We start from the raw sequence: 22,781 nt of genomic DNA, 5'->3' as shown, positions 1-22,781 counted from the left end.
ATTAAACCTCTAACTTGCCCTGTTTATTAGTGTAACATTATATGAACATACTTTGAAGATCAAATCCATCTCCCTTATCACTGCTATGTTGGATATTGCCCTTTTGCTCTTCCATGAAAAATTATATATAGGTTATCTAATTGCACAAAAATTCAATTGGGAGCATGACTTGCATTGCAATTAAACAATTACATTAATTTTGGCATTTTCTTCATTTAAGTTTCTAAATGTCTTTCTAAGAAATTTTCACTTTTGGTACCAAAACTATATACATTTGCTAAGGTTTTCCTGTGTATCCCACAATTAGTATTCTTATTAGAAATTCTGTGTAAAATGAATAAATTGCTCAGATACAGAAATGTAATTTCATCATAAAATAATGTTAACCTATCACCTTGTTAAACATTATCTACTTCCAAGAAAAGTGCACTTTTATTTGGATTTTTCTATGTAGGCAATCCCTTATCACAATTCTTATGTATTTTTCTTTGATTTCTTGCTTTGCTACTTTGATGAGCAAAATGCTGAAAAGAAAACAGGAAAAACTTACATTGCTTTTAAATTCAGACTTCATAATATTCCCTTTTAGAGAAAGAATCTGTTGAAGCTACACTTTATCACATTGAGAAAGGTCTTGATATTATTACTTTGACAATGGGATCATTTTCATTAAATGTGCTACCTGTATCTGCTGAACTTAATATAAAATGTTTATCATTTAATTTCCCAATTTAACAGATTATATGGATACAGACACATGAATTTTGCGATGTTAAATCATTCTTTTATCCATGAATTTATGTACAGTGATGTTTCATTAAGGATGTTTATGTTTTTTTTACTGACAAGCGATTATGGTCTGTTTTCTTTCTGTACTAATCCTTCTGTTTAGGAACCAGGTTTTACAGCTCGCTTGTTCGCTCTCTCTCTCTTTCTCTCTCTCTTTGCAGCTGTCTCTTCACAACATTATTTCTTCTTTTTTATTCTCAGGGAGAATTTCTGTACAACTGTCAAAATATGTGTTCTTTGAAATTTTTGTACAATTCCTTTTTCTTAATAGACACAGAATGACTTGTTAAGTCAAAATTTGGTAACTAATATTTTATAGAAATTATTCACTTTGTCTAAATTTCAGCAGTGCTTACAATAATATTCATAATTTTCTCTTGCTATCTATTTTCTGATATATTCACTGTCTCCATTTAAATTTTTACTACATCAATAAATTTCACTAAAGATTGAATTTGCTATTCATTTAAAAGGGTGCACTTAATCAGAAAGGTATTTCTGACGTTACTGATTTATGTATTTCTTAACTTCTATTACTTTGAACTTATTTCACTATTATTTTTCTAGATTCATAAGTTAAATGAATGGACAATTTTTGGCATTTTAATATTTTTAACATAAATATTCCCTTCTGAGTTCTTCACTTATTGCTAAAATATTTATATGTGCTATATTGATAAAATTCTACCCTAGATTTCCTTCTTAGGATTATGAGATAATTATTCCACTTTATTAAATCTAAGACACCAGGGCCTGCACTATGGTGTAGTGTATAAAGTCGCTGCCTGCAGTGCCGGCATCCCATTTGGCCACCGGTTTGAGTCCCAGTTGCTCCACTTCCAATCCAGCTCTCTGCTATGGCCTGAGAAAGCAGTCGATGGCCCAAGTCCTTGGGCCCCTGCACCAGCGTCGGAGACCAGGAAGAAGTTCCTGGCTCCTGGCTTCGGATCAGCACAGTTCAGGCCGTTTTGGTCAACTGGAGAGTGAACCAAGAGATGGAAGACTTCTCTCTCTCTCTCTCTGTCTCTCTCTTTCTCTCTCTCTCTCTTCCTCTCCTTCTGTTTCTATAACTCTGACTTTCAAGTAAATAGATAAATCTTTAAAACTAAGACACCATAATTTGAGTGGTACATGATGATTGCACTTAATCCATGTGACTCTGTAAGTACTGCAGTGTACTTCAGTCATTTGTAAGAAAGTCCTTTAGAGAGGCAGGTATTTGACATAGCAGTTAAAATATCAATTGGAATGTCTGCATCCTAAATTGAAGTGCCTGGTTCAAGGCCCAGCTCCTCTGCTTTCAATCTATCTTCTTGTTAATGGACTCACTGGAAGGTAGCAGGTCACAATTTATGGAGTTAGATGCCTGCTATGTCTATGTGATACCAGGATTGAGATGCAGGCTGCTGGCTTTGGCCTAGTCTAGCTCTGGCTGTTGCTCTGAGTCTCTTTGACTTTCAAATACAGTGAAAATAATAAAATATGTTTCAAAAAGAAAGCTGTTTGGAATTCAGAGCATTTTCTTTTCCCATTTAAAAAAAATTTAAGTGGCAGTTAGTTTTTTAAGTGGTATTAAAAGCATGTAAATTTGAACATTTTAGCCCAAACATACTAATCTGTTCAGCTTATAGGGAAACAGTAGAATGGTAAAAACAAAGTACTGTTTTTATTTTGCTTTGTTGTTGTTGTTGTTGTTTTGTTTTTGTTTGTTTGTTTGTTTGTTTGACAGGCAGAGTGGACAGTGAGAGAGAGAGACAGAGAGAGAAAGGTCTTCCTTTTGCCATTGGTTCACCCTCCAATGGCCGCCGTGGCCAGCGCGCTGCGGCCAGCGCACCACGCTGATCCGATTGAGGAGCCAGGTACTTCTCCTGGTCTCCCATGGGGTGCAGGGCCCAAGCACCTGGGCCATCCTCCACTGCACTCCCTGGCCACAGCAGAGAGCTGGCCTGGAAGAGGGGCAACCAGGACAGAATCCGGCGCCGCGACTGGGACTAGAACCTGGTGTGCCAGCACCGCAAGGTGGAGGATTAGCCTAGTGAGCCGCGGCGTCGGCCCTGCTTTGTTTTTACGAATGAGAAAATGATTGTGAATTCCAAACCAGAAGACTAGCCCCTGTCATTGTTGCCTTAGCCAGTGCTGTAAGCCAGGTGAGAACTTCAAAATAATGCCTGTTACAATAGAAGTTTCAACTTTTTCTAATTTTGAGATGCATGGGTATTTTTTTTACAATTGATATACAAACATAATATTGAGAAAATAGCCTGTCATATACTAATTGAAATTTATAAAAAAATTACGGAAAATGTATTAATAATTCATATGAATGTTTCATGAATGTAACAGAGAAATGTGAATTCATTAATTGGGCAATTTTTTATTTGACTATGAGATTTAGCTTGTGAATTGTATTGTTTGTCTTTTTTTGCATTTCCCTAATTATTTGCTTACTTGACCTATCAATAATTCAAAGAGAAGTACACTGGAACCTCCTTCACTAAAAGTAAATTTGTTAATTTTTCTCTATAGTGTTACTTTATGTATATTAAATTATTTCAATAAATATATGCAAGTTTAAAATTATTTCAATTGCTATAGAAAACAATTTGAAAATGTTTAACCTTCATTCATGATAAAATGGCTCAACAAACTAGTAAGAACAGAACTTCCTCAAACTGATAAAGGGCACCTACAAAAACCCTACAGCTAACATTATACTTAAGTTGGAAATTATGAAATATGCTTTCCACCTATGACAAAGAAAAATAACGGATGCTCACAATAAGGATGAGCCTCCTGGTCAACATGGTATAGTATCTCCTAGACATGGCAATACACGAAGCAAAAGAAGGGAATCGTAGACAGATTAGAAAGCACTAAGTAACACCATCAGACAAGTGAAAAATCCTAAGGAAACTATAAAAACTTTGTAGGACTAATAGGTGAATTTAGCAAGATTACAGGTTACATACCACTATGATAATATCTCAGGGAGTAGCAAGCAATAATTGAAAAACTATTTCAAAATCAGTATCATTTTTACATAAATATCCAAATTCACAAAAATTTAGAAATATACTTAACATAAAAGCTGCAAAATATGTACATCCAAATCACAACACAATATAACTATGTTATTTCCTAAGACTGATCGAACAAAATACCCTACACTGGGTCACTTAAATGACAACATCATTGTCTAACAGTTCTGATGGCTAAGAGTGCAAAATCGGACATTGGCAGGGCCACGTTCTCTCCCTGATGGTCCTAGGAGAATCCATCCATGTCTTTTCTAACTTCTGGTATTTGGCAAAAATGCTATTCTTCCCTTGCTTGTACATGTATTATTCCTGTCACATGACCATCTTCCCCTTTATTCCTTTACTTTATCTTCCCTCTAAGCCTCTGTCTCTGTGTCCTCTTTTCACCCTTATTATATGTACATCAATCATCCTGGATTAAGGCCTGCTTTAATGACCTCATTTTAACTTGATTACCTCTGTAAACATCTTATTTACAAATAAGCTCACGTCCAGAAAGAATAGGATTTCAAAACATGAATTTTGTGGGCATAGGTTAATTGAAGCAGCTGCAAACCAATTAAATATTTAAATACACAGAGAAACAATTCTGCAAAATTGGGCGCCAGAGATATTGGAATAACACTGTCAGGATGCTGATAAAAATGCAATCATTCTAGGATTTTTTTTTTATTTATTTTTTTTTTTTGGACAGGCAGAGTTAGACAGTGAGAAAGAGAGAGAGACAGAGAGAAAGGTCTTCCTTTTTCCATTGGTTCACCCCCCAAATGGCCGCTACAGCTGGCATGCTGTGCAGATCCAAAGCCAGGAGCCAGGTGCTTCCTCCTGGTCTCCCATGCGGGTGCAGGGCCCAAGCACTTGGGCCATCCTCCACTGCCTTCCCGGGCCACAGCAGAGAGCTGGACTTGAAGAGGAGCAGCTGGGACAGAATTTGGCACCCCAACCGGGACTAGAACCCGGGGTGCCGGCACTGCAGGCAGAGGATTAGCGAAATGAGCCGCTGGCACATTCTAGGGTTTTATATAAAACTAAATGTTACATTAGGAATAAAGAAGAAACAAATATATATTCAGAAAAAAACAAAGCTTGTTTCCAACCTTTCACTAAAACAACTTCTTTAAAAAGTCCTTGGGAAAAAAAGAAAAAAGAAATTTGGGGCAGGAGTTTAGCCTTAGCAGTTAAGGTGCCCACATCCTACATCAGAGTACTTGGTTCATTTTCAGCCACTGGCTCCTGACTCCATTTTCCCACCAGTGCAGATGTTGGGAGTATTAGTAAAATGGTGCTGTCTTATCTGAGGTGCCTTCTATGCCCCAGATGTCAGGAGTTGAAGTTTGGTCTTAATTTATACCAAATAAATTCATTACTCTAAAAACAGCAAAATTTTACAAATTTTTTCCATTTCAAGGTAAAAGAATGTATACTTTCTATTAGTTGGGTTATACTCTACTAATCTACATTGGTCAACTGTATCGTTTGTATCTCTGAGACTGCCACTATGATTGTTGTTTTAAAATTTTGCTTTCCAGTTTTTCCTGCTGTTTAAATTAGGTATGATGTAAAATCAAAGCGTAGGATTTTAGCTATATCTGTGGATCCTGCTGCATCTCCTCCTATAGCTTCTCCCAGACTGGCCAAGCACAGCGGCAGACTGATGACAAAGGACACCAGCTTCTTCTCTAGGTCACCTACAAAGGCAGGACAGAAGGGATGACAGCAGACACAGGTTCTGGCTTGGCCTCATGGGTTCCCATTTTCCTTTATCTCACCATTGTAAGCATTTTTCCTCCCCAACCTGCCTTTTATTCCAGAGTCCCCAGGACCACTACTAGGTGCAGGCACAACAGCCTTCCATGGGCTTCTCATTAGCTCCCAGGGGGTAGAGGGGGTCTCTGGTAAGTAACTTTTCTCAGATTCTTCAATGATTGTCCTATAGATCTTTCAAAGAATTTCCAGCTTCTCCCACAACTTTGTAATACGACTTATAATAAATCATATTCCATATCTCTTCAGCACTAAGCACTTCAGCTTCCTGACTAAACTTTAAATTATATTAATCAGGTTATGAGTTTTGAGAAGTGGTTATGAGGTTATGACACTGCTTGGGACATCTGTATAAAATACTTGAATATTTCCATCCCTGGCACCCACATCGAGGATCTAGGGGTGGGAGGATGGAGTTCTAAGATCCTAGCTTAGGCCTTGCCCAGCACCTGGAAACTAACTAATTAACTAACTCTCTTTTTCTCTCCCCCTCCTTCCTCTCTCCATATCCCTCTCTCTGCCTTACAAATAAATGGGCGGAGCACTCCTAATCCATAGAGCTTATTTTCCTGTATGTGAGGAAAGTCAAAGATCCAATTTTATTTATGAATAAAAATTTCTTTCCATATAACTTACTAAATTCCCTCCTCATCTCCCATCTGACATATTGCCTCAGATCCTTACATAAGAGAGTCTTAGATAAGAAAGTTGGCTTCAGGGCACTCTACCTAATTCCTTTGGTTGATTTATTCCCAGGACAGTTGCACATTGTGTCAAACACAGCAAATACATTTCATAAAGGAAATTTTTCCTCTCTATCCTCACAAAAGGCTTTCTAGTTATTCCTTTACTTTAAAAAAAAGGATTTTTACTTATAAAACTCTGGTTTCCATAGGTAACACATAAGGTCAGTGCTGTGGTATGTAGTAGGTTAAGCATCCGCCCTCAGTGCCGGCATCCCATATGGGTGCCAGTAGGACTCCTGGCTCCTCCACTTCCAATCCAGTTCCCTACTGATGGCTCGGGAAAGCAGCAGAAGATGGCCCAAGCATCTGAGCTCCTATACCCACATGGGAGACTCGGAAGAATCTCCTAGCTCCTGGCTTCAGATCAGCTGAGCTCCAGCCACTGGGGCCATTTGTGGAGTGAACCAACAGGTGGAAGACCTCTCACATTCTGTCTCTCCCTCTGCCTGTAACCATGCCTCTCAAAGTAAATAAATAAATCTTTTTTTTAAAAGAAGGTAGCATACAATATCATAAGCCTAATCTTCATATAAGCACATTTTTGATAGACCAGCATTCTCATTTCTGGTCAAGGAGCATCTCTAATTGACAGCTGATGTTTTGCAAATGTTTTCTGCTCCCAAAAGCATTCTTGCTTTAAGTAACAGAGCTGGAAGGCCAAGTGAATGATACATGCCCTTCATATTGGTTTTCTTCTTCATAACATCTGAGCACTCTTCATGAAGTTGTTTTAAATTAGATAAGAAAATACAGAATATTGATAAGAGAAGACTTTCTCCTTAAGTTCATCATTTTTTTGTTTGAGTTGTTTCAGTAGTGTTTCTAACTGAAGCAGTTCATCCGGGACTTTAATCAAACAATGCCTTTGACTGTCCATATCTGAAATCATTAAGGTATTCCTCCTTGTCAGATTCTTCAACATCTGAACTTCTGTAAGCTACCTGATGAATTATTTAATATTTAGATATATTGCTGGCTTCTTTACAATTTTTCTTTCAATTCTTTTACTCTCAAAGGTTTTCTCAAATGTAGACAAAACAATATGTAACTCCACATTGTTGCTGGTTTTCTTTTCTTCTAGATAACAAATGTGCACACTGTCAGAAATACCTCAGTCTGTGGCTTCACTTTTTGATTTCTTCCTTTTGCCATGAAACATCTCTTTTTTCTGAGTTTTCAGTGGAGTTTGTGTTGTCAATATCTCTTTTACAACAGAGGACTGAACAGAAAGGGGTCCTATCTTTTTAGGGCTGTTTCTTCTGGTTTCCCTGAAAGTTCTGAAGATGCTGGAGTTGCAAACTGCTTTGTTTTGCCTTATATTAATTTTCTCTTTTGATTTAATTTTTCTCCTTAAATAACTTTCTTTGTAGTGCTCAGGCACATCACTTGTGGGCTTGATTTTTTTTTTACCTTTTTGGCAGTAATTTTAAAGACTCATTTTCACTTGTTTTATTTTCAGAAATATTCAAATTTCTTTGTACTTCTCCTTGAGAAATTAAAGAGGGAGGATACACAGTCCTTGGAGAATTCAGCTTCATCTATGTATATAGCAGTGCTATGTACAACAGGATCAAAGCGTTCATAAAGTTCCTCATCTTTCTCATTTTCAACCAACCTGCCAAATGCTTGAGATTTCAGAATTATCAGAAAAATCAAACATATCAGTAGGATTGTGCTTTTGACCTGTTAGCTTCATCTTTCATTAGATGTGTCTTTTCTAAAGTGTTCTTTCAATATATTACATTGTATACCATCAGGGAGCTACACCTAGCCAGGTAGAACCATCAGGCTATTCTGCACCTAGTTATTCATATGCCTTTAGTTTTCCATAACTTGGTATCTACTCATCAGTTTCTAAGGTGATATCTGATAGTACTGAAATTGTATTATTTCTATAGCTAAAATACAGAAAACCAATAATTTTAATGTTGTATATTCCTATAAATTGTTTATAATATTTATCTGTTTATTTAGGTGGTCTTTAAATTTTTATTTTTTATTTTTTTATTTGAAAACCAAAGAGACAGAAAGAGATCTTCATGTGCTGATTCACTCTCCCAATGCTCGTAATAGCCAGCATGCTGCAAATCAGTTTGGGTGGCAGGGACCCAAGAACTTCAGCCACCATCTGCCGCCTCCCAGCATGTCGATCAACAGCTTGGAGTATCAGAAGCAGAGCAGCTCAAAAATTAACCAGATACTCCAATATGCGATGCAGGCAATCCAACAGGAGAATTACTGGTATGCCAAACACTTAACACTATTTAGGTGTTTCTTTATGTTTCTTAATAAAATGCTCTAACATTTTTACTACAGTGATTTGTTAGTTTTATTCATAGCTCTTTGATAGTTTGTTATTATATGGTCTTTAAAATTCTTTTGTTTGTTGCTGGATTGTAGAAATACAATTGATTTTGATATATATCTAGCCATTTTAGTAAATCACAGTTGATCTATACATTATTTGGAGAAATCAAGGTAAACAATTATATCATAAGCAGATAATGACAGTTGTATTTCTTCTTTTGAATACTTAATATTTCATTTTCTAGTTTTATCATAGCAAAACTTATAGGATTTTTTTAAAAGGCATAATTAGACATGTAGGAAAGATTTCCTGTAAGGATCAAATAGATATTACATCAGGCTGAGGAAGTTGCTAATTCATAATTTGCTAATTGGCTAAGAGATATGATTATGAGTTTATGGTATATGTACACCCTGAAAAAACAACATAAGTCTCTTTTAATCTGTGAATATGTTTAATCACATTTATAAAATATTATACAACTAATGGACTTGACATGCTAATATTTTACATATATTTTTGGGGGTCATCTATAATTAAGAGTAAAATCAGGCTGTACATTTTGTTCTTGTTTTATAAATTTCTTGTGTAAAAGTTACATATAACCTATAATTGAGCTTAGAAATATTCCTACTTTATGTATATCCTGTGAGAGTTTTATTACATTGGATAATCTGCTATTTAATATTTATTATAAATCAACTGTAAAAATCTTTTGGGTCTGGTGTTTTCTTTGAGCAAAAGTTTTATCACCTCTCGTCATACTTATAGGTATAGAAATGTTCAAGCTTTTCATTTCTTGTTGAATTGTTTTTTATAAATATTATGTTTCTAGTACCCTATACATATTATCTAAGTTTTCAAGGTTATAGGCATATACTCATAAATGAATTTCCATTAGCTGCATTAAACATATTTTAACATCTGCCTTATGAGACACATTATTTCCACTTTCACACGCATGTTATTTATTTGTACCTAATGTCTTCTCAATTCTTTCAGAATTTTATGTACTCAATTAGTTTCCCTCTTGTTGGTTTTCTATTTCATTCAGTCACAATCTAATTTTGGAACATTTCCATCACCCAAAATATTTTCAAATCTATTTTCAGTCATTCTTTATCCTTAACCTCATCCAGACAACTATAAATTAAATCTATCTCCAGAGTTTGGCCATTTAACAAACTAAAGACCAAAACAGTAAGACTATCTCAATAGAAGCAGAGAAAGCATTTTTTCTAATACAACATCCTTTCATGATGAAAACCTTAAGCAAATTAGGTATAGAAGGAGCATTCCTCAACATAATCAAAATACTTTATAACAAACCCACAGCCAGCATCATACTGAATGGAGAAAAATTGGAGGCATTCCCATTAAGATCCAGAACCAGACAAGGATGTCCACTCTCACCAATGTTTAACTTAGTCTTGGAAGTTTTAGCCAGAGCCATGAGGCAAGAAAAAGAAATCAAAGGGATACAAACAGGGAAGGAAGAAGTCAAACTATCCCAAATTGCTGATGACATGAATCTATATATAGGGAACCTAAAAGACTCCATGAAGAGACTATTGGAACTCAAACTCATAAAAGAGTTGGGTAAAGTGGCAGGATATAAAATCAACACACAAAAATCAATACTCTTTCTATGTACAGACAATGCCATAGCTGAGAAAGAATTTCTAAGATCAAAACCATTCACAATAGCTACAAAAAATTTAAACACCTTGGAATAAATTTAACCAAGGATGTAAGAAATCTCTACAATGAAAATGACGAAACATTAAAGAAGGAAATAGAAGACATAAAAAAGTAGAAAAATCTTCCATGTTCATGGATTGGAAGAATCAACATCATCAAAATGTCCATACTACTGAAAGCAATTTATAGATTCAATGCAGTCTCAATCAAAATATCAACAAAATTCTTCTAAGATCTAGAAAAAAATGATGCTAAAATTCATATAAAAACACAAGAGGCCCCCAAATAGCTAAAGCAATCTTTTTTTAAAAAAAATTCTTTCCCCTTTTGCTAGGCTAAGGTTTATTTCCTTATATTTTTGCCTCAGGATCTAACATCTTTTATTTTTTATTTTTATTTTTTTATTTTATTTATTTGACAGATGAGTTAGACAGTGAGAGAGAGAGAGACAGAGAGAAAGTTCTTCCTTCCATTGGTTCATCCTCCAAATGGCTGCTACGGCTGGAGCTACGCCAATCCGAAGCCAGGAGCCAGGTGCTTCCTCCTGGTCTCCCATGAGGGTACAGGGGCCCAAGCACTTGGGCCATCCTCCACTGCCTTCCCAGGCCACTGCAGAGAGCTGGACTGGAAGAGGAGCAACCGGAACTAGAACCAGGCGCCATACGGGATGCCGGTGCCACAGGTGGAGGATTAACCAAGTGAGCCAAGGCGCTGGTCCCTGCAATCTTAAACAATAAAAACAAACCTGGAGGCATAACAATACCAGATCAGAAACATCCTGGTACTGGCGCAAAAACAAACATGTAGTCTAATGGAGCAGAACAGAAACTCCAGAAATTAATCCATACATTTACAACCCACTTATCTTTGATAGAGAAACAAAAATTAACCCCAGGAGCCAACACAGTCTCTTCAACAAATGGTGCTAGAAAAACTGGATCTCCACATGCAGATGTATGAAGCAAGGCCCTTACCTTACATCTTACACAAAAATCCACTCAAAATGGATCAGAGACCTATATCTATAACATGGTACCATCAGATTATTAGAGAACATTGGGGAAACCCTACAAGAGACTGGTATAGGCACAGGCACTCAAAGCCAAAATTAACAAGTGGGATTACATCAAACTGAAAAGCTTATGCTCTACAAAACAAAGTGAAGAGGCATTTGACAGAATGGGAGAAAATATTTGCAAACAATACAACTGATAAAGGATTAACTTCCAGAATCTATAAAGAACTCAAGAAACTCAACACTAACCAAACAACCAACCTAGTCAACAAATGGGCAAAGGACACAAACAGACATTTTTCAAGAGAAGAAATCCAAATGGCAAATAGACACAGGAAAAAATGCTCAGGATTGCTAGCCATCAGAGAAATACAAATCAAAACCACAATGAGGTTTCACCTCACACCCATTAGAATGGCTCTCATACAGAAATCAACAAACAAGAATTGAGGTGAGGATCTGGGTAGAAGGGTACTCTAATCCACTGTTGCTGGGAATCTAAATTGGTGCATCCACTGTGGAATGCATTACGGAAATACCTCAGAAATCTGAATACAGACTTACCATATGACCCAGTAATCCCACTCCTGGGAATTTATCCAAAGGAAATGAAATCAGCATATGAAAGAGTTAGCTATATATCCCCATGTTTATAGCAGCTCAATTCACAATAGCTAAGATATGGAATCAACCCAGAAGTCCACCAGCTAAAGACTGGATAAAGAAATTATGGTATATACAGACTATGGGATACTACACAGTAGTAAAAAAAAAAAATGAAATCCTGTCATTTGCAACAAAATGGATGCAACTGGAAACCATTATACTTAATGAAATAAGCAAGTTACAAGTTACAAAAAGACAAATACCACATGGTCTCTATTAGCTACCACAGATCAGAGAGATCTGTGGGGACTAATGTTGTACTTAAAATGTAATCTATAGTAGCAAAACTGACACCTTGAGATATGATGATTTTGAACAGCCCTTGCCTTGATTGTCCAGGAACAATGATATTTTTGTTTATTTTTGTTATCTTTTTCTTTTTTCTTCATACTATTCAGTGAGTCCTCTACTTAGTGTAGGGTTAATCTTAGGAGTATAAAATTAACTGAAAATCGATCTCTGTAAAATATAATAAGAAAGGAAAAGGCAGGAGGGAGCCGGCGCCGTGGCTCACTTGGCTAATCCTCCGCCTGCAGCACCCACACCCCAGCTTCTAGTCCTGGTTGGGGTGCCGGATTCTGTCCCAGTTGCTTCTCTTCCAGTCCAGCTCTCTGCTATGGTCCGGGAGTGCAGTGGGGGATGGCCCAAGTGCTTGGGCCCTGCACCCTCATGGGAGACCAGGAGGAGGCACCTGGCTCCTGGCTTTGGATCAGTGCAGGGTGCCGGCAGTAGTGGCCATTTGGGGGGTGAACCAACAGAAAAAGGAAGACCTTTCTGTCTCTCTCTCTCTAACTCTGCCTGTTAAAATAAATAAATTTAAAAAAGGCAGGAGGGAGAAAGGTGGGAGTATGGATGGGAGGGAAGAATCACCATGTTCCCAAATTTGTATTTATTAAATGCATGAAGTTGTACCCCTTAAACAAAATAAAAAATGAAAGAAACCTCTGCACAGAGAATCAAAATTTTCTCTTATGTTTTCCTCTAGTATTTGTACAGTTTTAACACTTACAGTTAGACAAATGAGTCATTTCAAGTGAATTTTTGTATGTTTAAGATCAGGTACAACTTATTTTTTGAATGTGGATATTTCCATTATTTCAGTATTGTTAGCTTAAAAATTATTTTCCACACAGAAGACATGGGGGAAAAAGGTACCATAATATACTATTGGTAGGAATGTAAAATAGTACAACCATTATGGAAGACAGTATGGAGATTCTCAGAAATCTGAAAATAGACCTACCATATGACCCCGTTATCCCACCCCTGTGAATATATCCAAGGGAAATAAAATCAGCATATGAAAGAGTTGTCTTTACTCCCATGTTTATTACAGCTCAATTCACAATAGCTAAGATATGGAATCAACCCAGATGTCCAGCAGCTGAAGACTGGATAAAGAAAAGGTGATATATATAAAAAATGGGATATTATTCAGCCATAAACTAGAATGAGATCCTGTCTTTTGCAACAAAATGGATGCAACTGGAGACTGTTATGCTTAGTAAAATAAGTCTATTTCCAAAAGACAAATATCATGTTTTGTCTGATATATGGCAGTTAATATAGAATACCAAAAAAGTATAGGAATGAAACAGACATCTTGTGATATGATTGTGGTTTTTAGCCCCTGTTTATACTCCTGTGGAATTGTGGTCTTCATACTTTTTACTAGTGGAATAATATGGTTAGTGGTAAATCAGGCCTGTGATTATAGAGTGGACTTAAATTAGGTCTTTGCAAAAATTAAAGGAAAAATAGAAATGAAGGAAACAGGAAGATTGAGGGAGAGAACAGGAGGAGAGGGATGTATGCTGTTCTTAGAACTGTACCTACAAAATAGATGAAATCTGTTCTCTTTCTATTAATTAAAATTTTTAAATGTTTTCTTCATTAATGTATAAAAATTAACAACAGGTTAAGCCCTCATTTGCAATAATGGCAACCCTCTATCAGTGGCAACTCTGTTGCAGCTTCAGGTGCCTGATTTCCAAACTAGCTTCCCACTAATGTGTCTGGGAAATCAGTGGATGGATGATGGCCCAAGTACACAGGTTCCTGTCACTTATGTGGGAGACCTATATGGCTCCTGGTTTAGGCTTAACCTAGCACAGACTGTTGCAGACATCTGGGCAATGAACCACTGAATGAAGATCTTTCTTTCTCTCCCCCAACTAAATAAATAAATAAATCTTCAAAAATCAATTAATTGATCATAAACAGAAGGTTGATATTTTAATTCTGAATTAAGTTCAACAGGTCTGTCACTATACTGACATTACTGTCTCTTTATAGTAAGTATGAAATGCAGGCAATATAACTTCTCAAAATTTGTTTTAGCTGCTCTGGATCCTATTGATTTCAATATAAATTTTTAAAAAAACTTACTAATTCCAGCAAAACTCCTGCTTCAATTTTGGTAGGATTATGTTGAATCTGTCAAACAATTTTGGGGAAAATAACAATTTTAATAATACTGAATCTCTCAATTAATAAATGTGGATTGCCTCTCCATTTAATTGGATTTTTCTTTTTTTCTCTCATCATTGTGATTTTTTTAGCATGCAAGTTTGCACTTATTTTGTAAAATTTATACATAAGTGACTCTTCTAATTTTGATCTATTAAAAATGAAAAATGTGTGGGCACCAGTTCAAGTCCCCACTGCTTCACTTCTGATCCAGCTCCCTCCTAATGGCCTGGGAAAGCAGTAGAAAATGGACCAAGTACTTGGACCCTGGCACCCATATAGGAGACTTAGAAGAAGCTCCTGGCTCCTGGCTTTGGATTGGGGCTAGCTGTTGTGGCCATTTGGGGAGTGAACCAGCAGATGGAAGACCTCTTTCTCTGTCTCTGCCTCTCTGTCTGTAACTCTCAAATAAATAAATAAATAAATAAACCTTTAAAAATGAAAAATGTTAATGGCAGGTATATGAAATACAAATGATTTTTGCATCGTTTTCATGTATTTTGGGACCTTGCTGACCTTGTCTACAATTTCTAGTAGTTTTTGTGAATTCTTTTTTGTGCATACTGTCTATAAATTTATTAAGATCTAGTTGATTAATAGTCTTGCTCAAGTCTTCTATATCCTTGTTAATTTTCTGCACAGTTCAGAGTAATTATAATTCAAAGTGGGATAGCCCAGCTTCAGCCACTGTTGCCACTTGAGGAGAGAACTAGAAGATGGAAGATCTGTCTCTCCCTGTAACTCTTTCAAAGAAATAAATATATCTTTAAAAACCAACAAACAAAATTCTGCCTGAAGAACTTTCTTCAACATTTGTTGTAGTGCATGTTTCCTGATCATGAGAAGTTACAGTCCTTAGGAGCTATAAGTCTGAAAAAATCTTCATTTAGCATTCATTTTGAAAGACAAAGAATTCTACATTGGTGCTTTTTTCTTCTTTGAGTACTTGCACTTATTTAAATGCAAAAAAAATATATATAGTCTGAGCATCCTTCTATTTGTTTCTCAGATATATAGTGAGTCTATTTTCTCTGATTACATTTAAGATTTTCTGATTACTATTGATTTTAAGGAACTTCACTTGATTTGGCTTTGTGTATCTTATGTTTCCTGTGCCTCGTGTTCACTGAGCTTCTTGGATTTGGGGACTGACAGTCTTCATCAAATCACAATTTAAAGTCATTATTTCTTTATATACTTTTCTCCCCCTTATGCAAGGATTTAAAAACTGTATATTTTGGCAGTTTCAAATTGTTCATACCTCATAGATGCTCTGTCATATTCGCATATGTTCTTTCTATTTATGCTTCATTTTGTTTAATTTTTATTGCTTTATCTTGAAGTTCAACAATATTTTTTCTCTGTGATGTGTTTTGTTCTTAACTCATTATATTTTTATTTCAGACATTGTAATTTTTATTTCTAGATGTTCCATTCTGATACCTTTTATCATCCATATATCTTGACAGCATTCTGAATACTGAAATATACTTCTAATAACTGCCTAACATACTTGTCTGCAAATTATAACATCTGTGTCAGTTGTTTCATTTGATTGAATTTTCCCCTCCCTCTCCCTCTCCCTCTCTTTTTTTCATGCTTGGTAATTTTTTAGTAGATGTCAATCATTGTCAATTTCATATGTCAATCATTGTCAAATTCATATTTCAATTTCATATGTTGTATATTTTTATATTCCTATAATTATTTTTGAACTTTTTTCTACATGCAGTAATGTTACATAGAAACATTTTGATCCTTTCTTTCTTTGCTTTCTAGACTTTTTATGAGGTAGAGTATCCAGCTTATGATAATTATTCCACATTACTGAGTATAGGCATTTCTGCATACCTAACCCATTGTTAGGCATTATTTTCACCATGACTGCCTCTAATCCTTTTGGGTCTTGCATTCCTTAGCTTTGGGTGGATTCTTCAAATTAACATGCTGTTCAGTACTCAGCTGAATGCCTGAAACAGGCCCTCTGCAGATCTTTGGCATTCTCTTTCTTTGTAGTTTCCTCTTCTCCAGGATTCTGTTCTATGAATTCCAGCTGCTTTGGTCTTCCTGGAACTCTTAGGTCCATCTTTACTTAGAGAGTACACAGGTGTTATCTGGGTTCTCTCCGCAAATGCAGTGCCCAGGGAACTTTCTAATTTTTTTAAGCATTATTTATTTGTTTGTTTGCTTGAAAGACGGAGATAACAGACAGCGAGAGGGAGACAAAGAGAGAAATCGTCCACCAACTGGTTTATTCCCCAAATGGCTGCAATGGCTGGCACGTGGGCCACCAACCCAAAACTCCATCAAGGTCTCCCACATAGGTAGCAAGGGCCTAGTACCTAGGGCATCTTCCTTTGTCTTCCCAGGCATATGAGAGAGCTGCCTTAGAAGCACAGCAGTCAGGACTCCATCTAGTGCTCATATGCAATGCTGCCATTGCAGGTGGTGGCTTTACCCTCTGTGCCACAGCACGTGCCCCAGAAAACTTTTTCTTTTCTTTTCTTTTTTAAAGATTTAATTATTTATTTGAAAGGCAGAGCTACAGAGAGGCAGAGGAAGAGAGAGAGGCCATCCATTCAATGGTTCACTCCCTAGATGGCCTCAATGGCCAGAGATACGCCAATTTGGAGCCAGGAGCTTTTCTGAGTCTCCAATGCGGGTGCAGGCCTCCTTTCCCAGGCCACAGCAGAGAGCTGGATTGGAAGCAGACCTGCTGGGACTCGAACCGGGGCCCATTGGGATGCCAGCAGTACAGGCAGTAGCTTTACCCACTACACCACAGTGCTGGCACCAGGAAACTTTATTAAGGTGGTAGGCTGGAGCAATTTTAGGGTCCAGCTCATATGTTTTACTTCTATTAGTAATTATTATCCTTAAATGTGTGATATTGAAGGGTTTTCAAACAATGGTTTCATATATGGTGTCTATTTTTACTATTACTTTAACTAGTAAGATAAATCCCTATTGATTGCAAATAGTAGCCTTCCTTGGTAGATTTGAAACTGTACTGTGGCACTCCTAAGGGTGTTTTAATAATTACTTGCTAGTATTTCCAAAAAATGTTCAAAAATATAAAAGCTGATAATGCTAAATATATTTAAAACCCAAGGGAAGTCTTAGTGACCAGTTAAAAATGTAGCATTAGAATATCTTATCATGTATTCTGTGAATGTGTGAAATTAAACACCATGATACACTACAGTAATAAAACTATTCTATTCTGCTTTTCTTGGAAGATATAAAATTTTCTAAAATTAGTTAAATATATTCAATATTTTTAATTCAATGGCTTCAAATTTTAATATCAATACCTCATAAGTTAAAAATTATGAATTATTTCCAATTAAATTAGAATTTTCAGAAACAGTGCATATAACAAAATGTACTCCATTGATGAAATAGTCACACTAAAAGAGACAATATTAGACACACTGAAACCATAAATCAATAACTTAAACAATTATTTAATATCAAAATAATAAATATTTAACTGTGAAGATATTAAAAATTTCTTTAGGAAGAAAAGATAAAGTACTGACACATTGGTTAAGAATTTTACATATGCACAATAGCCAAACAAAGCACAAAACAATCAAAATCAATTGAACTGTGCATATGAATGCATGCAATAAACATTTTACATGCTAAAATTTACCTGAATTATATGAACATAAGGCTTTATCTGGAAAAAAGACATTAAAGTGATGTCAAAAATACATTTAAAAATCTTTACAAATGATAGGGATAGTGAAATCTAATTTCTTCCATACTGCAAAGAATATATTTTTTAGCATTTTTAATTTAAAAGTATAAAAATCAGACTAACTCAGAAAAAAGGAAGGAAAACATCATACTTGAAGAAAATTCAAATTATAAATTACATTCAGTGAAATTTCAGCTAAATGCAAAAGTTATACACAGAGAGCAGAAATATATAAGAGATGGTAAGTAAAACAAAAATCTAATGAGACTGCCTGATGTAAAAATGTTGCCAATTCTATGTTATAACCTGTGGCTATAATACATCGCAAAATGCAAAAGATTATTATTGGACAGAAATTTAGCAAGTTAGAAGCAACCAGTGAACTTAAATTTTAAAAATCTTATAACTGTACTATTCATTGTAGAATTCCTTGATTTCTGTAAAAGGCATTGTGACACTGCATTTCTTTTTAGGAAGAAGCAAACTTTGAAAATCTATACAGAGAGAATATTGTGATATCCTAACTTCTGAAATGATCACAAGTAAATTGTCAATATGAAAACTAGATTTTCCTAGGTACAAACAAAAATATACAATCAATAGCACACATGTAAGTAATCGAAAGCACAAAACTGCCACTGTTTATTTAGTATAGGGTTAATCTTATTAGTACAAAATAAGTTGAAAGTAGATCATCGTTAAAAATTAAGGGAGGGAATAGGAGAGGAAGGAGGATGGAGGTTGGGAACGTAGGTGGGAGGGATGGGACGGTAGGGTGGGAACTGTCACTATGTTTCTAAATCTGTATACATGAAAAACCATGAAATTTGTATACCTTAAATAATTTAAAAAAAAAAAAAAACAACCCTTAAGAGTACAGACAGGAGGCTAAAAACAATAATCAAATGTTGAAATGCTAATTTTGCTCAGAGAGTATGAAAAAAATGTAAGGACTTCTTTGTTGGAGATCATGGAAAGAGTTATTCTGATACATTTCAGGCTACTTAAGACAGCCAAAATATTTTTGCAAGAATAGTGCAAAAATTCAGTATAGGTATCCCCAGGAAAAGCAAACCAACAGGCCAGCGCTGTGGCTCACTAGGGTAATCCTCCACCTGCGGCGCCGGCACCCTGGGTTGGGGCGCTGACTCTGTCTCCCTTGCCCCTCTTCCAGTCCAGCTCTCTGCTGTGGTCCAGGAGTGCAGTGGAGGATGGCCCAAGTGCTTAGGCCCTGCACCTGCATGGGAGACCAGGAGGAAGCACCTGGCTCCTGGCTTTGGATCAGCGCCGGCCACAATGCGCCAGCCATAGCAGCCACTTGGGGGGTGAACCAACAGAAAAAGGAAGACCTTTCTCTCTGTCTCTCTCTCTTTCACTGTCTAACTCTGCCTGTCAATAAATGAATAAATAAATAAAAGCAAACCAACAACAAAAAAAAATCTGGCCACCTATAAAAAATAAAAACAGTAACTCTACAGTCATCTGCTTTAGCAGTGCTGTAGAACTTGAATAATTTACTCTGAAATACAGCTCAGGGGCTGGTGCTGTGTTACAGTAGGTTAAGTCTCCACCTGTAGTGCTAGCTTCCTATATGGGCACTGGTTTGAGTCCCGGATCTCCTCTTCCTATCAAGCTCCTTGATAATGGACTGGGAAAGCAGTGGAAGATGGCTCAAGTGCTTGGGCCCCTGCACTCATGTGGGAGACCTAGAAGCTCTTGGCTGCCACTTGGCTTCGGATTGGCCCAGCTCCAGCTGTTGTGGCCATTTGGGGAATGAACCAGTGTTCTCTCTATCCCTCTGTCTGTAACTCTGCCTCTCAAATAAATACATAAATCTTTTTAAAAAATGCAGCTCCATCCTTTCATAGCAAAAATGAAGACAAGAAATCAAATCTTAAGTCTACCTTGAGCAAATTTTAAAAATTCCAATATCTAAGAATTTTGTATAAAAGATAAAAATGGCTTTAAGTCTTTCAAGTTCAAGTAAAATTTATTGGATAATAAAAAAATAAGATGCAAATCCTGGAAAGGAAGGAGACAGGCTTCCAAACTTGGAAACCGAAATTTTACACACAAAAAAAAAAAAAACTTGAAATTTTTGCTCAAATTGTAAACAACAGAGGGAAAAACAAAGAGAAATACAACAGGATGCCAAAGATGACAAGATAAAACAACTAGAAGATTTCAGCAACTTACTGTTGCAAGGGAAGAATATATAGTTTAAGTTTCATTTTATTATAGAACTGTAGGCAACATCTTGGACTTTCTTCAAAAGAGGGAAACCTGTTGGAGTGAGGTGGACAGTACGGGAAACGGTGCCTAGATCAGCATAGCCCTGACTGTTAATGAACAACTTAATACATTATCCCTCTTAGTAGTTTTTTTTATCTGTTCTACTTAATATGACTGATTTAGTTCTGTAATTGATGCACAGTTATTCTTAAGTGTTGAAAATTAACTGAAATGTGATCCCTGTTGAACATGGGAGTGGGAATGGGAGAGGGAAGAGATGTATAATTTGGGACATGCTCAGGCTGACTTGCCCCAAGTGGTGGAGTTGGAAGCATACCAGGGGATTCCAATTCAATCCCATCGAGGTGGCATGTACCAATGCCATCTCACTGTTCCAGGTGATCAATTTCAGTTCACAGTTGGTCATGGTGGAGGGACTGGGAGTCAAAGGGAGCACACAGACAAGTCTAGTACCTGCTAACGCTAACCGATGGAGTAAATAAAGGGGAGAGTGATCCAACATGGGAAGTGAGATACTCAGCAGACTCATAGAATGGCAGATGTCCTAAGTAGCACTCTGGCCTCAGAATCAGCCCTAAAGGCATTCGGAGCTGGCTGAAAAGCCCATGAGAGTATTTCAGGCATGGAAAGCCAAGACACTCTGGCAAAAGATCTCTGTGAGTGAGATCCCAGTGGAAAAACAGGTCATCAAAGAAGGAGGTACCTTTCTCTGAAGGGAGGAGAGAACCTCCACTTTGACTATGACCTTGTCTAAACAAGATAAGAGTCAGAGAACTCAGAGGGCTTCCATAGCCTTGGAAACTCATGACTGGAGCAGAGGGAGACTACTGATGCCATAGACAGGAGTGTCAATTGGTAAAGTCAACAACAGGAGTCACTGTGCACTTACTCCTCATGTAGGATCTCTGTCCTTAATGTGCTGTGCATTGAGATTTAATGCTATAACAAGTACTCAAACAATATATTTCACTTTGTGTTTCTATGGGGGTGCAAACTGTTGAAATCCTTACTTAATGCATACTAAACTGATCCTCTGTAAAAAAAAAAAAAAAAAAAAAAGAAAGAAAGAAAGAAATTATCAATTCCCAACTTGACTCTCACTGGGATTAAACATGACAATAGGTCTGCTCTGATTTCATCATCATTTAAAAAAAAAATCATCTATTATTTTTCACTTTATGTTTCTGTGTGGGAGCAAACTGTTGAAATCCATACTTAATGTATACTAAGCTGATCTTCTGTATATTAAGATAATCAAAAATGAATCTTGATGTGAATGGAAGGGGAGAGGGAGTGGGAAAGGGGAGGGTTGTGGGTGGGAGGGACGGTATTGGGGGGAAGCCATTGTAATCCATAAGTCGTACTTTGGAAATTTATATTCATTAAATAAAAGTCAAATTATCCATGTTTGCAGATTACATGATGTTGTACATGGAAAAACCTAAATACTCCACCAAAAAGCTGTTAGAATTGATAAATTAATTCAATAATGTTGCAGTTTACAGAAGAGATATACAAAAAACATCTTTTTAATTGATAATAAACTCACTGAAAGAGAAATCAAGAAAAATTTCATTCATAATAGGCATAAAAATATCAAATATTTAGGAATAAATTTAACCAAAGAAGTAAAAGATCTCTATAAGGAAAATTATTAAACACTGATGAAAGAAATCATCAAAGACACAAAAAAATGGAAAGATATTACTTGCTCATGGATCAAAAGAATCAATATCATTAAAATGTCTATAATACTTAAAGCAATCTACAGATTCAGTGCAATCCCTATCAAAATACCAATGACAATATTTACAGAATTAAAAAAATCTTAAAATACATATGGAAGGGCTGGCACAGTGGCGTAGCGAATAATGCCACCACCTGCAGTGCCAGCATCCCATATGGGCACTAGTTCAAGTCCCAGCGGCTCCACTTGCAATCCAACTCTCTGCCATGGCATGGAGAAGCAGTAGAAGATGGCCCAAGTCCCTGAGCCTCTGCACCTGCATGGGAGACCCAGAGGAGGCTCCTAGTTCTTGGCTTTGGATCAGCACAGCTGCAGCCATTGCAGCCAACTGGAGAGTAAACCAGAGGATAGAAGATCTCTCTCTCTCTCTCTCTCTGCCTCTCCTACTCTTTCAAGAAAAAAAAAATAAATCTTTAAAAAAATAAAATAAATACATGTGGAATAACAAAATACCCAGAATAGCCAAAGCAATTCTTAGCAACAACAATCAAGCTGCTTTTCAAAGCATACTACAAAGCTACAGTAATTAAAACAGCATGGTACTGGCATAAAAACCAATGCATAGGTTATAGATTATTG

At 36.4% G+C, this 22,781-nt stretch overlaps 1 protein-coding gene across 47 annotated transcripts in view; it reads right to left on the bottom strand.

Annotated features, from left to right (window-relative positions):
• Positions 1 to 22,781, bottom strand: part of RIMS2 (regulating synaptic membrane exocytosis 2) — a 718,020-nt gene that overhangs the window by 284,890 nt on the left and 410,349 nt on the right. For 7 of the 47 annotated variants that reach the window (XM_089336449.1, XM_089336431.1, XM_089336432.1 and 4 more), the window contains one exon: positions 18,155 to 18,181. The exons of the other annotated variants lie outside the window; for them this stretch is intronic. In XM_089336449.1, coding sequence (XP_089192575.1) covers positions 18,155 to 18,181 — 27 coding nt within the window. The remainder of the gene's footprint in view (positions 1 to 18,154; positions 18,182 to 22,781) is intronic. 47 annotated transcript variants of the gene reach the window in all.

This window comes from Oryctolagus cuniculus, chromosome 6, assembly GCF_051225735.1.
Source record: "Oryctolagus cuniculus isolate XC-2025 breed Fujian yellow rabbit chromosome 6, ASM5122573v1, whole genome shotgun sequence".
Taxonomy (NCBI): Eukaryota; Metazoa; Chordata; class Mammalia; order Lagomorpha; family Leporidae; genus Oryctolagus; species Oryctolagus cuniculus.
This window is presented reverse-complemented; position numbering and strand designations above follow the sequence as displayed.